The sequence below is a fragment of the Triturus cristatus genome, chromosome 4_1 (assembly GCF_964204655.1).
Source record: "Triturus cristatus chromosome 4_1, aTriCri1.1, whole genome shotgun sequence".
In the NCBI taxonomy this organism is placed as follows: domain Eukaryota; kingdom Metazoa; phylum Chordata; class Amphibia; order Caudata; family Salamandridae; genus Triturus; species Triturus cristatus.
The window spans coordinates 800712114-800730137 of record NC_140585.1 but is presented as its reverse complement, the minus strand read 5'-3'; the positions used below and the strand labels follow the sequence as shown (position 1 = coordinate 800730137).

At 40.7% G+C, this 18024-nt stretch overlaps 1 protein-coding gene across 1 annotated transcript in view; it reads left to right on the top strand.

Annotated features, from left to right (window-relative positions):
• PLXNC1 (plexin C1) overlaps window positions 1–18024 on the top strand; it is a 464687-nt gene that overhangs the window by 332505 nt on the left and 114158 nt on the right. Inside the window, exons 19-20 of the mRNA XM_085653399.1 lie at window positions 4382–4515; window positions 8925–9123. Coding sequence (XP_085509525.1) covers window positions 4382–4515; window positions 8925–9123 — 333 coding nt within the window. The remainder of the gene's footprint in view (window positions 1–4381; window positions 4516–8924; window positions 9124–18024) is intronic.

Below are 18024 nucleotides of genomic sequence, written 5' to 3'. Positions count from 1 at the left end.
GATCCACTCCCAGTCAATTGAGGGGTAAGACAGGGCCGTGTCCTTGCCCCCACCTTATTTGCACTTTTTATTAATGATCGAGTAGGCTACCTGGAACAATGTGGGAATAATGCACCAAGTTTGGCAGGTAACAGGGTCCCGGCTCTAATATTTGCATATGACACGCTTTTGCTCTCTAAAACACCAATGGGATTGCAAAGAACACTAGATCGCTTTGAATGTTTCTGTAGACAAAGTGGCTTGGAGATCGATGTAGTACATAGTTCTTAGTCCATGTCACTCTACAAGATTTAATCCCATGTTAAGGGGGACACCATTGGAGTATTTGCATACCTTTGAATATCTAGGAATCAAATTAACATAGCAGCTCGACTGGTCAACCAGCACAGCGCAGTGTAGGCTCAAACTTGAGCAATCTACTGGGGGAATAGTAAAAATGCATCGAGCTACCCAATTTTGCCCTATCTCTCTAGCACTATAACCATCTGGCCCTGGGAGCAGCCCTATACGGTGTGGAGCTGGGGGTCATAGGGATTTGACTGCCCTGGTGACAGTCTAAAACTGCTTCTTGCGTCAATTAATGGGCCTCTCTAATAGCACACTAATGCTCTCCCTCAGATTAGATATGGGGCTCAGACCAATCTCTGATAGAATAGGAGTGAGACCTATCTTGTAGTGGAGAAAGATTGAGCCACACCTCGGCTATGTTCCTACCATCATGGCCTAGAAGAAGTTCTGTGTATTCCAGGATCAGTTTGCCTTGGATTAGATATGTCTGAAAGATCCTTACAATGATTGGGAATGAGAGACTCTGGGTTGCACCCGGGGAAGCTTGTGTGATCTCTAAGCTATCCATTAAGTCAAACCATTGGCAACACAAAATGAGAAACATGCAGGTGTAATCTACCCTAGGCCCCTTTAACACAAGCCTTCTTTATGCTGAAGGGGGAGTTTGCAGAAGAGCAGTCCTTGGATGAGATGGAACCCGTAGTTGCCACAAAGCTCTTTCTGAAGTTTAGATATGGGACCCTGCTGCTCTTCTTTTTTACTGCTAAGTTGGCACTCAATTCCAGGGCAGCAGAATGGCAGTGGCCCTCTTGTAGAGAGTCCAAGAAAACAGTTAGGCATGTTTTATTTTTCTGCTCAGCCTATCAGAGCAGCTGGAAAAAATGGATATTACCACTGTGCGGAAACTGAGCATTAGGGAGCACAAAGAAGCATTAGGATAATTTAAAATAGATACAAGTCAATGTTTAGTCTTTACAATTTCTCGGTTTATGATGCTGGTGTGGAGAGCTAGACAGAAGTTGAGTACATAGTTAGCAAACAAGGTACCAATGTTGTAATATTATAGGACCGTATGATTATTACTGCCACTGACCTCAGCATTTTATTGAGCAAAGACGCAACCTATGAACCCTGCAGGCTTATTGTGAATTTTGCACAAATTTTATAATTGTTTTCATGGAAGGGGAATGCTTCTGATTGTATTTTATGGCTCTTATATTTATATACTTGTTAGAATCCGGGGTCTCTGGTTGGCGCAGGTATACACTTGCGACAAGCAGGGACCCTTTCCTCTAAGTCAGGGCAAAGGATTACTCTTAGAAAATAACCCCTGCTCACCCTCTAGGTAACGTGGCGCGAGCAGTCAGGATAGATTCCAGAGGGCATTAGGTTAAGCATTTAAGGCGTCCCACAATAACCACCAACCCACCACACAGAGACACCAGACTGTATTTATAAAAATAAAGCACTTTATATAGAGGTTCTTTAAGCAGGCTTCAAAATACAGTCTTTTACTTGTAAACAGGGTTCCAGTTACTTGTGATTAATGTTCAGGATGCCACCGTTCTTTAAATGGTCAATTTTGGTGCAAACTGCACTCTTTGGGGGTCTGTGCGCATCGTAGGGCCCTCTGTACGTGTCGTACCGGCGTTGGGACGCTTCGTGCCGTTGCTCACGCTTCCCGCGTGAGCACGCGTACTGGGACTCAAGCCGTACGGGCCGTACCCGCGTAGGTACGCATCGTACGAGTCCGGTACACCTCTTGCCACTCCTCACGCTTCCCGTGTGAGCAGCGTTTATGTATTCACACGGTACGGGCCGTACAGGTGCAGGGACGCGCCGTACGGGCTTGGTGCGAACCGTACAACGCCTCACGCTTCCCGCGTGAGTAGCGTAGCGGGACGACAGCGCAGTACGGACCGTACGAAGGAAAGTACGCGTCGTACAGGGGCGCTTGGGGCTCACAGTACCTTATTCTTGGGGGCAAAGTTCGTGGCGGCCTCAGCAGTCGCTAGAAGGGCGTCCCGTGTCGCGTTGCAGTCCCGCTTGGTCAGTGAACGGCGATGCTTCGTGGGGCGCCTCAGGACGTCACGGCACACCTCGAGGTGGGAAGCAGGAGGGGCAGCTCGGGGGTGATTCTCAGCGCGCAGCGCTGTCGGCATTAGCCAGAATCGGCGAACCAGTGCGTCGTCGGTCCTCGCAGTGGTCTCTACGGCCTAGGGTCGCAGAGGCTCGGCGCTTGGAGCCGGACAGTCTTTCCTTACGTTGCGAGCTCCGGCTCGAGGGGGCAGCAGTTTACTTTGCTCAGGCCAGGCAGGGCAGGCCTTCACGGTGCTCACAGCAGCACAATCGATCAGAGGTCACGTTGCTCGGCGAGATGGGGGCACACAGGTTCTCTGGGGTCAGCGTTTGCAATCCACCCACAGCAGCTTCCTTTCTTCCAGGGAGGGGTAGCGCCCACTGTTCCTGGGGCGCAGTTCAGGGGGCAAGTTCACAAGCAAGCCCTTGGAGATTGTTCTTAAAGCACAAGTTGAATTCAAAGTCTTTCTCAGTCTTTCTCCTCTCCTTCCAGCAGCAAGGCACCCACCGCAGGCCAGTCTCTCAGGCTTAGAGACAGTACTCCTCCATGCAGCTTTCCCAGGTCCTTCTCTTCGGGCAGAGGTTCTTCTTGGCGTAAACAGGATCTGATTTCTTAGGAGCAGGGCTCCTTCTTTTATACGCAGTTTCTTTTGTTCTTTGTCGCCAGGGGGCCTGTGCCTGGCTCAGTCCGGTTTTGGAGCACTTTGTTGTGGTGACTCTGCTCTTTCCTTTCAGTGCACAGGGCAGAGACATCAGCCTCTCCACAGGGGGCGGAGCAGGCATTGTGGTGGCAGAGCACAGGTCTATTCAGAGTCAAGGTGTACCCCTCCCACCCATCCTGGTGTAATCTCTCTACCCACCACCTGGCAGCCAGCCTGTCTCCTGGAATTCCCCAGCCCTGCCCCTCACTGAAACTAGGCAGCACACACACACAAAGCAGAGGCGGACTGAAATGGCTAAGCAACTAAATACTAACTTTCTAAAAGTAGTATTTACAAACATAGGATATTAAAATAAACTTTACTAAAAGAAGTATTTCATTATTCTGAGTTCAGGCATACTAAACTTGACTTTCTACCATGCTCTCTGAGTCCGCTGGGATTATAGCGTGTAGTAATTCCAGCAGCCCATTCTGGCCTATGGAGAGCAGGTAGCCTTCAATAGTGAAAAACGAAAATTGCTGTAATTCACTATTAGGACATGCCACACACATCAGGGCATGTCCTACCGTATGCCTACAATGCACCCTGCCCTTGGGCCTACCATAGGGGTGACTGATATGTAGTTAAGGGAAGGTTTAGGGACTGGCAAGTAGGTGCACTTGCGCAGTCAGCATGACAGTACCAGACTGCACGCAGGTTCTGCAATGGCAGACCCTAGACACATTTTACTAGGCCGCTTCTGTGAGTGGCACAACCAGTGCTGCAAGCCCACCAGCAGCATTTGCATTTACAAGCCCTGGCACTCCTGGTGCACTTTACTAGGGGCTGATAGTAAACCAAATAGGCCAAACATGGAAACCAATCAATGTCAACATTTTACCATAGGGAGAGCATATGCACCTTAGCACTGATCAGCAGTGGTAAGGTGCCCAGAGTCATAAAACAGCCAACAACAGGTCAGGAAAAATACAGGAGGAAGGCAAAAAGTTTAGGGATGACCCTGCAGAAAGGGCCAAGTCCAACAATACTTATTGTACATTAATTTTTAGATTTTCCTAAAGTATTGTTGTGATATTCTATGTACTTTTATGGAAATTTGCCGACATGAAGATTCAAATGAATATCTCTTGCTTTGGGTCAGATATTTAGCTGCAGTTTCCACAGGGCCTGCTTATACATGGCAGCGAACAAAGACAGCATCGTGAGCAACAAAATGAAGATGAATGAAGTTGCATTATTGAGTCTTAATCTTCAAAACTACCGTTCATAATATTATGTCAATGCATTCAGATTAGAGTTTAGGATGATGTTGATTATTTTCTGACAATGTACTTTTTACCATTTCTTGACAGCCATTTCGAAGCTCAGATGCCAATGGCAAAGATGAATGCCAGTCATTGCTGTGTGCTCTAATTGGTAACAAGGATTTTCTGGTTACACTCATTCACATTCTGGAAAAGCAGAAGACATTTTCAATTAAAGACAGGTAACAGACATTTCAATTTGCTAGTGTTGAAAACATAAAGTCACAATTTCTTGGAGTCACTTTTGAACAGTGTTGTATTTCAACCAAATGTTCATATACTTGTAAATCTATTTGTTGTTATATTTTTTGTCACAAAATATCAAAGGAGAAATACAAAGCTTTGTGCAATGGACATTCTCCTTTTTCTTTAAGGGGATTTTCTTTTAAAAACACTAAACATTTGCCAACTCATCTCAAGTATCTAAGGTGCTTACATTTCAAATCTAATAAAATCGAGAGAATTTAGTACCATCCACTACCAATTTACAGTTTTGAGGTTATTTATTTATTCTAGACTTAGATATATGTCTCCAAGTTTCTCAAAATATGTGTGTTCACCAGTCATATCATTAGTTGTATTATTGCTGTATTCAGCTCCAATCTAACCAGCACTATTTTCTATACTAATAACACCTTTTTCCTCTCTCATACCATTAACAAGTTGTGCCTCTCCCATGCCAAAAATACTTGGCCCACCAAGCATATCATTAATTCTGTATCATTCCTCTGTAGATTGACCTTCTGCCCATCTCCTGTATCACTAATACTGTATAAATTGCCAATACCATTAACATAGTACCCAGGACTCACACACTAACAATGTGGCCAAAACCAATTATATCAATATGGGTCTTTGGATAGTAGTGATAACAAAGTAACCCTCACCCGTATCAAAACACGTACAAGCTATTCACAAAGGTAACTTATGTATGTGAGTAAGTTATACACGTAAGTGTACTCTTAACACTTTTGAGTGATTTTACATCTTTAGGCCATTCACATGATTTTAGTGAAAAGTTACTCAAAAGTGTAGGCTTAAACACTTACACATCAACAGTGAAGGCTCCCTGTGGTAAAGTAAAAAGAAGTTGAGTTAACTCAAACAAATTAGTAAATATATTTTTTTGATAAATATTAATGTAAACTAATTTTAGATGTTTATCTTACTGGTAGAAAAAACTAAGAAACAAATGCTACAGCACTATTAACTTAATTTGAAATTCAACCTTAAGTTAATTTCTAAATATGAATTAAATACAATTAATTTTTTCCAAATTTTAAATTAAAAAATAAATTCCCACCTAAAGTAAAACAGGTAATCGTTTCATTAAGCAATAATAATTATTTTAAATGATGTGAAGAGGTCATTAAAAATAATTTACATACATTTTAATGAATTGCAATGATACATGTTTTTATAAATTCAAAAAAGATTTTAAAATATTTCCTAATTAAATAATAAATATGTTTATTTTTGGATATCATTCTAAACATTAAATTTATTGATATTTGATATTGTTATCTATTTTAAATAATTTAACATGGTTTTCCATGGGTTTTTAGTTTAAGTCCCTACCTCCCTTATTTTCTATTTGAGGGTGTTGCAGTACCAGTGGTTGTCAATGTGTGTATTTAGTCCAGCTCTGAACTGGAGTCATTTACCATTGTTTTGGGTCCCCCTAAGGTCGTAGTAATTTTAAAGTGCAGTTTGTAAAACGCAATGGGCTTACTCTTTTGTGGGTGGGTGCATGTCCCTCCCTAGCCCTTCCCTAACAATCCCTAAAACCCACCTTACTTCTCTTAAATCACTCCCATTTTTTAGTAAGTATGCCCCTTTTTCCAGTCACGCCAGTCCCTCTCACATTGACTACTAACTAGTAAATTTACATGTGTGAAGATCTCCCCATAGAAAAGGTGGGAGAGGTGAAGGTGGAGTTCTGCACTCCCAGAGTACCACTATTAGGGTGCTACAAAAGCACTACAAAATACCAATCCAATCAAAGCTTTATTTCGATAAAAGTTATATCATAAAAGCATCAACATACAGACATAAAAGATGCAGTTTGACATATAAAAGATGAGTAGATAAAAGTTAATAAATACATTTGGTATGTAATATAATATTTACAATGAAATAAAAAAAGAATTAAATTCAAATATTCATTCCAGAGCTTATGATTGAGAATAGCAGTCTAAAAAAGGTGAGGTGTTAAAAACTAGGAATACATATCAGAACGGAAAGACTTGAGCCTGATTATCCAGGACCATCCAAGAAATTTGGCTACGCCACAAACCAACACGGCCCTGGTGTCTGATTGTAGGATTCTAAGGGCTACACAATAGTTCAATGTTCCCAGCTGTCTACAGACAGGACTTAGCCACCTGTCTCTTCGGTTTTTATAGGCTGGGCATTCGAACATGAGGTGTGCAATGCTTTCAACCTTCCCGCTACAATTCAGGCAAAATGCCGTTGTTTGGAAGGGAGGCTTCCATTTGTTAGTGTACTCTCGGGTTGGTAGTGTGCCCAATCTAAATTGTATGTAAAGCGTTCTGTCTCTTGGTTTCTGGATAAAATCAAGATAAGGCTCAAGGCTAACAACTTGCTTGTGTAGATAAAAGTCTTCTGTTAACCTACCTAAATTGGGGTTACTAATCTCTTTGGTGTCAATCCATGCCCAATATGCTCTTTTGAGGTCGGTCTTGTTTATTAATTTGCCGAATTCCCAGACTTCTCTAAGTCCCAACAAGGAAAAGAATTTCTTGATGTTACAGAGCCATCCCACTTTGTGTGAACCCGGAGTATTTATCACTTCTCTGAGACCCTCTGCGTACTTTGATAGTTCAGGGGTACGCCATAAACGTGCCCAGAAGAGCAAGGGGCGCAGTCTTGCCAGGTCCTCGATTGTACGCCTACCCAAATCGCTAAGTAAAGGTTTGAGGGGAGTACCCCTTGGGACTGAAACCAATGCCCTCAGAAATTTATTCTCTGACCTGGAAATTTCTTCAATGTTGTCGAAGCCCCATAGCTCGGCACCATACAGGGCAGAGCTGACAGCTTTTGCTTGGTAGATCACTAGTGCGGGTGCAATGGACCTGCTCTGCGAGGAGCGATGTTCTTTCATAATAGCCCCAGCAACCCGCCTGTGGTTAAGGAGCATCTTGTCCAAGTGGGGCTTCCAGCTAACATTATCCGAGATTCTGATACCAAGGTAATCGAAAACTTTTACAAGTTCGAGGGTAGTTCCATCCAGTTTGGGAATAATTCTGGATGGTCTGCGTACATTAAATGAAAGAAGTTTGGTCTTCGTTGTATTTATAGACAGACCTCTTAGGTTACAAAACAAATTAAATCTGTCCAAGAGCTTCTGGAGCCCAGCTGAGGTCTTGGAGATTAGCAGGGTGTCGTCTGCAAAAAGGAGGGCGTTTGTGAACAGTCTCATGGGTTTAGTAGATTGTTGGATGCTATGATTGGTAGTCCCAGTATCTGAAGAAACCTCAAGGTATAGGAGGTGGTTTCTAGGGATTCCTAAAACATACACAGGATGCTGTTTTCAGTAGGTCAAAAATTCAAGCATCGTAGGAAGTAGTTGCTGGAGAGACTGTGACATGAATTGTGACTTATTATAGGGTGTGTGTGTTTGTGCATGTTTATGTGTTTGTAAGTAGTGCAGAAGCATCAAGAAAAGAAGCATGACTTTTTGTGGTCAGAAGTGACATGGAGTCACCAAGGTAAGGAAATGTGAGGGTTTGATTATATTTCAATAAAAGGCATGGTGAATGCCAAAATAATTTTTAGAATTGATGTTCAACAGTTGTGGAATAACATGCTTTGTGTATTTTTACCTGCTGGTTGCATAGCATGTAACTTTGAAAATTCAATCACTTTCTCAGGGGTCCTTGTCTCAGTTGAAGCTTCAGATAGCTTACATTCAAGTCATTCAGACTCTATGAAGCTCATAGTTTGGGGACCTCAGTAATTTATTATTTCTAGGTACATAATAATGATTATACATGTGGCTCTGTGGCCACTTCAGCCTCTGTGGCCACTTCAGCCATCTTATATGTACTTTGGCTCATTAGTGGCGATCTAAAATGATCCAGTTTTTGTGGGGAAGCACACCAGTGTGAAATTTGCTTAGCACCAGAATGATTGCTCACATTTAGTGTTTTCCAAGATAGGATGCATGTTTTAGGGGGCTCAGTTCACAACCAGTCCATGACAGGTAGGCACGTTGGACTGGGAGGTGTAGGGGTGTCCCACTATATTATGCTGGTATCCTAAAGGAATGTATAAACAGATCAAAAGCATAGAAAACTGTACATTCTGGGGCCTCCATCCCATCTATTTTTATTTACCTTTATATCCTGGATCTTAGAGTGGCTTGACATAATATTCCTGGTATGTAGATAGTAGGACTGAGATTCTACAAGTAGTTGGTGCCTATGGTCCAGTAGGACAGAAAGGATTTCTAGATGTGTCTTAAGTGCTCAGCATTATTCTAGGAAATTGAAAAATATCCTGTGTATTTAGTAGGACTTAAATTGACAGAGGCCCATTTGTAATACAATTGTTTCTCCTTTCTTTGCAGATGCCGCTTTGCATCCTTTTTGACCATTGCATTACAAAGTAAGCTGGTCTATCTAACCCACATTCTAGAAGTCCTAATCAGGGACCTGATGGAGCAGTCCAGCAATGCCCAGCCTAAACTTATGCTAAGACGTACTGAGTCAGTTGTGGAAAAATTACTGACTAACTGGATGTCTACTTGTCTCTACGGATTCCTTCGGGTAAGCGTTACACAATCCAGATACTAAAAGCATCTCAACTACATCCTTCTTTGAAAAAATGATGTTTGTTCTCCCTGACAGATTAATAAAGGCAACCATAGTAAGTTGTTGCCATCCTAAATCTTCTAGTCTTGCACCTGCCACAAGTCTAAACACAACTTAGCAAACTAGTGCTCACTGATGGTACCGATATTTGCTGATGTTACAGAGAAACACATGTTCTAATTTCATATCAGTTTAAAAAATATAATCTCGCAGAAATTAATCTTTTTAAATATAATTCATAATTTTGCTTGCTAGCTTTCGTGGCTCCAAAGTAAATGTAATGACAGCACCAACCTTGCAAGATTACAACTTATTCAGTTTACATTTTGTCTGACTAATTCAGAATTTATAATACCAATTAAAGTGGATATTTATGAGCAAATAAAATATTCCACACCTGGAAGAATAGCTCAAAAGCATGTGTTGGTGCATATTTCTTTCAACATGTTTGGCAGGGTTGTAGACTGCTAAGTTCTCATGATCAGGTATTGCTACATTGGGCATTGCTGAAGACTAGCAATGTGATTTTTAAATTGAGCTTGCAGTACTCATTTTATTGCAAGTTACATACGGGTCTGATTAGACCATTCTTTAATCGCTTACATCTATGTAGAGGCGTAACTAAATTACTTAATTTTGAGCTTCATTTTAACTAGTCTTCGCTCTGGATTATATACATGCTAAATGATAGCAGTTACGAAAAAGTGTGCCTCAGCTGTAGAGAATGGTTTTTATGACAGTGCGTCTGCTAAATTCCATTAAAAAGCATATATATTAATTAAGGTAATACTTAATACTCATTTTAGGCTTCATTGTAACTGATAAACAAGCACACAATTGTATATGTGATAATTAATAGTAGTTAAAGATTATTGCACCTCAATGGTGGAACAGAATTGTTATGGTAGTATATCTGTTAGTTGAACGAGCCATGTTGTAAGGGCTGAAATGGCAAATATTTTATTTCAAGTTTTCTATAAGATCAAGGATATTCATGAAAACTTAGCCAAGAACAACAACTAGTAAAAAGTGTACCTGTGAAAAGCATGATCATTTTCATAGTTGAAGTGGGATTGTGGTCACTAAAAGCCACTTGGATTTTAGATAGTGGTTGCCATCTTGGGAGTACCATTTGTCATGCATCAAAATAGAACAAACCTTATGATCTGCATAGCACTGGGATGCAAAGATAACACTCTAAAGTGGGAATGGACTGCAATATTGGTGAATCAAAGCAATGTTTGAGAAGAAGTACAACATATATTGTAACAGGAGCAGTTGCAAGTTTGTGAAAAATGCAAATATCAAGTACCTCTAAAAGAATACCAATTTATAAACTTGTATTTGCATTATAACTAGATTTCAACATATCAGCTTCCTAATAATAATGCCAAATGATAAAAGAACACAATCAGCTAAGGTAGCTATACAAAAATGCTTTACAATCACCTTGAGCATTTTTCTTGCCCCCTCTTCAGTTATGTGTGGCGCACCTATACACTCTCTAAACCCAGTTGTGGAGACCACCATCAAGGTTGCCATGCTATACTCCAAAAGGTAAAATTAGTCTTATGCGAATTACTGCTCTTTTTTTTCAAAAACGTTTTTTGGTTGTTAGTCCTTGAGAAAATATCAAACAAGAATTACAGAAAGAAATCCAAGTCCACTTGGGGTTTCTTTCTTCGTTTTCTTCAGCTAAAATTTCTTCATTTAAATTTATTCTGCAAGGGTTAATTTACTTTGTAAGGGAGAAACCGAAACCAGAGGCGCCCGGCTAGTGTACTAACTAGTGGTCTTTATAATGGGCCAAAGTAGCTGAAGCATTGAGTGGTGGTGAGAGGATAATGGTCGAGGTCAAGGTGAGGGAGGTGCAGTGCACCAGCTGAACAACCAGGCTCCAAGGTTCCAGTGGAATGTTGTCTCAAAAGGACTAGATTCCAAGAATGTTTGCAAGCCCCCAGCTTCCAGATGACAGTGCCTGGGTTGCTCTTGTCATAAGCGGGGTGGGGGCTGGGAACCCACATGGAGGCTGAGGAATATGGGTTCTCTATTCAGACGGATGCAGCCAAGCGGGCGGCCACACTTTGAACATAATATTTATAGCCTGCCATGCATGTAAAGAGTGCTGCCTGCCAATCAGAAGATATCTACATTAGGAAACAGGGGCAGGAAACAAAGGCCCTAAATTAGTCAGTAGCTGTTGTATAAATAAAAACAAAACGCCAGAAACTCTAGTAGGAAATTAGGGCAGCAGGAAACTGAGGTTTTTAATTGCTCAGCAGAGTATGATTAGACAGCAGCTGTTGTACAAACCATATATTCCGGCAGGAAAGGACATCAGGAGAGGGTGGCCTTTAATTGATTTCTCAGCTGTGCATGTTGTTTTAACAAAAATACCAGGCACTTGTAGTTCATGAAACAGACTTGTTTACAGTGTACACAAACTAAAGAGCACAGCATGCCTGTTAGACTAAACACTCAGCAAAGCATGCAAAATCAGGTGCATGCCTTTTAAATGAAACACGCAGCAGAGCATGAAAAATAAAGTATATAATATAGCAGAGTACATGACACCTGCGTAATTGGAAAATAGTGATGACAACGGGAACATACAGTAGAGGCAGAGCAGGGTATGACAGTCCTCCCCTTCAAAGGCGGACTGACTGGGCATGGTTTATCTGGATTTCAAACATGAAAGTTGCATACTAGAGGCATGGACGTGTATGGTTGGTTCATAGGACCTGTCTTCTGGGAAATAACCTTTCCAATCAATAAAATATTATAACTTCCCTTTCTTCTATTTAGAGTCTCTAATTTTGGGTAGTAAATATTCAGTGTGTTTAGCAATCATCATGAGCTGATCGTCAGGGTTTAAGAAGGCAAACATGAAAGACAGGATGGATTTGGTAATGGTCGGGCAAGGTGAATTTCATGGTTACAGGATTAATGGTTCGTAAAACTGGGTAAGGACCTATATTGCAGGGTTGGAGTTTTCATGACTCCTCTAAGTGAAGATATTTGGTGGCCAACCAGACTTAATCAAGTATATAAATGCTTACCTTAGTAACCGTTAAAACATGCCACCAATAAAAGTCTACAGCTATTCAATCTAACAACAATCACATACATAAACCAATACTCTCCAAAGTATGGCAAAACAGGATACCATAAAAGCTTAGAAAAATATATGTGGTTTTATGGTTTTAATCCCACAGTATGTTTAAAATATACAAATATATAGAACAACATATGCTGCATATCACAGAAAAACAAGTAAGATCCTTCAAAGACAAATCAGTCTGTCTTCAAATGTATACACCTCTACTTCATGTATCATCTAATGTCCATGATTTTTAATTAATGTCATATAAAGACATCCAGTGCCCATAGATCGTGTCTCAATATTTTGTCAATGCGCTTTGGTGGAGTTGACTTATGAATTCCATCTTCTTAAGAGCTATTACAAATATAAATCTTCCATGAAATAAAATTAATAATTTCATGTACATCTGTAAAGTAAAAACAGACATATATTAAAGACATAAGACCCTCCGTGCCTCAAAATAAATGTGACCTTGTGGAATGTAACTGGTGCTCATGCCCTTGAACCGAGTTCACGCTGAATAAAATCTGCAAAAAACATAAATAAACACTGGTAAAGCTAGTAGGGCATGCTTATCCGACATCAATTGGCTTTGTTAATGTTTCTTAGCCATGTTGTGCAACATGGCATGGCTAAAAGTAAAAACAAAAATGCTACGATAACGGTCAATGCTGGCTGGCTGATAGTACTTTTTTTACTTCCAGCCAAGCTGCACAGCAGCCATGCATTGTAGAGCTATTTGGCTTAATCAATGTTTTCTTTGCCATGTTGTACAACTGTGTGTCTGCTATGCAGCAAGGTTGAAAGTAAAAACAAAATAAACGCAATAAAGTGGCCTGCATTGACTATGTCATAGCACTTTTTTTGTACTTCAAACCATGCTGCACAGCAGCTGCGCTGAGGTACAACATGGCTATAAAGACTTTGACAAAACCAATAGGTCTCTCATATGTGAGACTTATTGGATTTGCCATTGCTTGTTTCTTTTTCTTCTGCTAAAACTTTCTCATTTAAGTTCAAACTGTAAGGGTATCCTTGAAGAAAGGAGAAATCAAACACTAGAGTTGTCCGGTTAGTGGTAGCCTAATATCGGTCTAACAAGCTGAAGTAGCTGGAGTGGTGATAAGAGAATGACGATTGCAGTCAAGGTGAGGGTAGCGAGTCAGCACTGGCTGAATGCTCTGTCAGGAAATATGATAATCCAAGCTCTTAAAGTTGATGAAGGAGGTAATAAAATATGTACTTCATTAAACAGACTTGCTTACAATGTGCACAAACTAAAGTTTATATAATGGATCTTAAATGTAATATTCAACAGAGCATGCAAAGTAAAGTACATGCTTTTCAAATTAAACACCCAGCAGAGCATACAAAATAAAGTACATAGCAGAGTACAGGGCACCTGCCTAATTGCAAATAGTGATGACAGCGGTAAACATACAGCACAGACAGACCGGGCTATGACACACCGGGGGCCTGGAAGTTAAAGTACATGTATTGACTGCAGCAACTATAGTGCCATCCACTATAGTGGCAATGCAAGTGTGGCTTCAGGCCTACTCTGTGTAGCCTGGCTGCTACAGTATAACACCTATAGTGCAACTGTTACATCCTATGTGTTACCACATTGTTGTCATATTATTATCACTTAATGTTAGCTCTGTGTTCCTAGGCAACCAGTGTGCTTCCATTTCTGGAATCTGGCATTGAGATTCCAAGAGGCTAGGAGAAGGACACAGTTGCTGAGGATCTGGCCTGATCAGGTGTTTGTACCAGCTCAATAAAGTACAATTTTGATGGTTCCCTTAAGCCTCTTCTTCCAAAATTGGTGACAAAGATAGGATGCGACCATCGTGTAAGAAGCTTTCACCAGGGAACTGCAATTGAGTTGCATTGGAACTATCTGTGAGCGGTATCAGAAGATATCGTGGTTTTTGGGTGACATTGGGACCCCAGATGATCTGGGAGCTACCGTACATGGACATGTGTCTATTCTGAAATAGGCATCTGAAGGAAATTTCCAGAGTCAAATTTCAGAGTTTGTGGAACAGAACTTGGAGGCAAGTTACGAGAACACCCAAAAGACTTGGGTGTTTGGATTTGAATGTCTAAGGATTATGACGCGAGTCAGCGAATGTAAGTCTGTCACAACAGAGTACTCATTTGGATGCAGCGACATCACTGATGATACCGCGGAGGAGACTGTGGCAGAATGTCATGCAGCATCAGGATCGAGGTGGTCTGCGAAGTTTGAAGGGGAAGTGCACTGTTTGACTGCAAGAGTGCGAGCCATTGTGTGTTCTGTGCTGCTGTGACGCGAGCAAGTGTAGGGCATTATGGGATGTTGACAACGATCAGGCACATCAGTGATGTCGAAAGGCAAGTTTGCATGCTGCCATGTTGGATTGGCATCAGGGATTCAGTCCCGGCTTTTCAATTTCGGAATACTTCGACGTGAGGCGACTCAGAAGCAAGTGCGGCAGTTATTGGAACTGTGATATTGAGGGGGTAACTGTTTTTGCTGACAGAAGTAAGGTAAAGGAGTACATTTTAAGTGGCGATAGGCACACTTTGAGCCTAGTAACACCTTGTCAGTGACAGGCACGCTACAAGAAATTACAGAACTGTACTTTTTTCTTTTCTACCTTGCTGTACTCATTTGAGTATTATTCTCTCAACTACACAGTAGTTTTATTATTAGTTTCTGATAGTCGTATCTGAAGGAGGGTGTAATTGCAGAGTGAAAGTGATTCATGTGAAGTTTTTTTTTCCAGTTAAAAAGGTCTTACAATCAGACATACAGAAGCAATATATTCCAGCTCCACCATCTTTCCTATAAGATCCTGGTTTGCCCTCTATGCCATAGGAAGATTGGAAAGAGATGGTGATGATTATGTGACAAAAAGGAAATTTGCCATTTTAAAACATTGTTTCAGCGTAGAGGAAAGAAAAGTATTAAAAACTTTACCTAAACCTGAGATAGTGGGTAGAAATGTGGATGGGTCAGATAATGAGGATGAGGATGTGTATGAGGAAGCACTTATGGCACTAGGAGATAATTGTGGAAGAAAAGTCAGCATAGTGGTGGACACTAGTTTTCCTCACATGCACAAGAATCTGGAGTATCTATTGATCAATATGTGGGTACTTTAAAGAGGTTAGCAGTCACGTGTACATTTAAAGATCTCTGAGACAAGATCATCAGAGACCAATTGATAAATAGAATTTCTAATCTAAGAATTCAGGAAAAACCTTTAGATCTCAAAGACACTTCGGCAACAAAACTATTGAAATTGCTAAACTAATGGAAAGCACACCAGGTTATGTCAAAGAGCTGGGTGGGTCAGGGACTAAACGCATGACCGATGCTGGTAAAGTGTGCGAGGTATCTTCGGGTAAAAAAAACATACAAAATCCTGATGACGGGAAGGGTATTGTAAAACAGTTTGAGAATATGAAAACAAAAGCATGTTACAGGTGTGGCTTATGCCATTAGTTGTCCGTCAGTGAATAGCAGGTGTTTCAAATGTAAGAAAATGGGCCATTTTTCTAGAGTGTGCAGAATGGGAGATTACACTGAGAAAAGAAAGTCTGTGAATTTGATAGAGTTCTGGCAAGCAATTGATTGGTGAATCTGATTATAGTGAGGCTGAAGAGGTAGAAGTATTAATAGTGAGTGAGGAGTTGGATCAAGAGGGTCAGTCAGTGAAACACACTGTATTGAATTATAACGAGTACCAACCACCAAAATGTACAGTAATAATTGATGGAAAGGAGGTACATATGTGGGCAGATTCGTGTTCACCATTTACTATAATAGACAAGTCGATATGGCAGAAGTTGGGATAATCCAATTTAAATTCTACTGATGTGTTGCCAGAAGGGTACTGTGGCAACAGATTACCTGTATTGTTGTATTTTAAGACTTCTCTTAAATTTCAGGACTGAAATGTGGAAGGTAAATTATATGTGTATGTGTTCAATTGATGATGTCAAGCAATTTGAATTGGAAGGATAAGGTTAAGGAAATGTTGTGGAATTAGAAAACAACTCCACATTCTGCTACTAGAGTGACTCCTTTTAATCTATTGAGAGATAGAGTACCATGTACGGTGGCAGTGCCAGCATGGATGGCAAGATGTGGACACAAGTAAATTGAGGCAAAGGAAATAAAATACAGAGTTGGAAAATATCAAGCACAGTACAAGCAAAGACATAATGAGAAGGTGTGCAAGAGCAGCAAATTATTTGAAGAGGGGATGTTAGTGAGAGTGTGTTTGGGTAATCTGGTCATGAAGGGCAACTCGAAGTTATTGAGTCCCAGGAGGATTGAAAGGGTGAAAGAAAATTCCCTATTATTTTCGGATGGAAATTGGTGGAGTACTAGGAGGGTGCCCATTTATAGTGAAACTTAGGAGAGAGAGTGGATGGAGAAAAATATTCCAAATAATAATCCAAATTCCTAGTATTTTTAAAATGGGAATACACTATGGATACTAGACCACCACTGTGATTGTGAATCTCAGACAGCACAGTCCATAGCAATAGCAAAAGCAGATTAATGCAAAAGAAAGCAATATAGACTGCATAGTTACAAGGCAAAGCAGTGACTTTTAGGTCACCTGTTGTAAAAAGATATCAGTTGGAGCAGTGGTATACAAAATTGATGCATGAGGAATATATTTATGCCAGATTTTTGAATTACCGCTGACTATGTAAATGTTGTATGTTTCAGTTCATTACATGTGCCTTTATCCTGTGAGGATGCCATGAAACATCTACCCTAGATGCAACCCTCATGGATTAGTATGGCCACCGCTGTGTCAAAACGTTGATTCAGTGAGATGGGGGGGATCAGGTGAAGCATTCGGAGACGGGTGATACACAGAGACTTATTTCAATAAAAATAGTGCATGATCTAACATTTCAAATGCTGCTAAAGGCAACAGTAATGGAGCATATTGTTTGGAATTAAATATTCTTAAATGTTGAACAGCAATCTCAGATTATAAATCTGTTGTGGAAAATCAAAAATATGTTTATTTGGATGTCACAATGTGGGGCAAAATGGTGATCAGTAGTGAAAGGTTGCTTTTCTTCCATTTAATTTCAAAATGCCATACAAAGTCCAGACTACTGTGTTGTAATATGTCTGTCATACTTGGAAATGTACACTTGCGAGCTAGCAGTGTACATACATAAACTTTAATGTGATCGCCCCAAATGAACTTCAAATGAGTCACTGTATATTTTTTCTGATAGAGTATGTTATTGGGCTACATCAAACCGTTTCCAGAGAAATCACAAAATATGATGTAGCCTTGTGGCATAGTTCCATCCAAAGTATATATATATATATATTATCTACTGGCGGTCGCCAGTAGATAGTTATAGTTAGGACCGTGTTTCCATAGGAAATCTGAAAATTCTATTTTGAATAACTTTGGCGCCGGTTGACGAATCCTCGCAAATTTTTCAAAATAGGTGGGGCGCTCCGCTCCGCTCCTACCCTGAAAGTCTCGGGTAATTAGTCAAGCGGGGGCCGAGAAAAAAGGGGGGTCCCAAAACGCATTTTCCCCATGCATTTTTCCATAGGACCTTTAGTCGAAGGTACAGCCCGAACGGCTGAACAGAATTACGTGAAATTTGGCAGAGAGGTAGCCATAAGGTCAAGGAAGTGCCTTTTGAAGGTCTCGTGAAAATCTGTTCAGTGTTTCCTGAGAAAATAGCATTTAAAACCATATCAATATCTA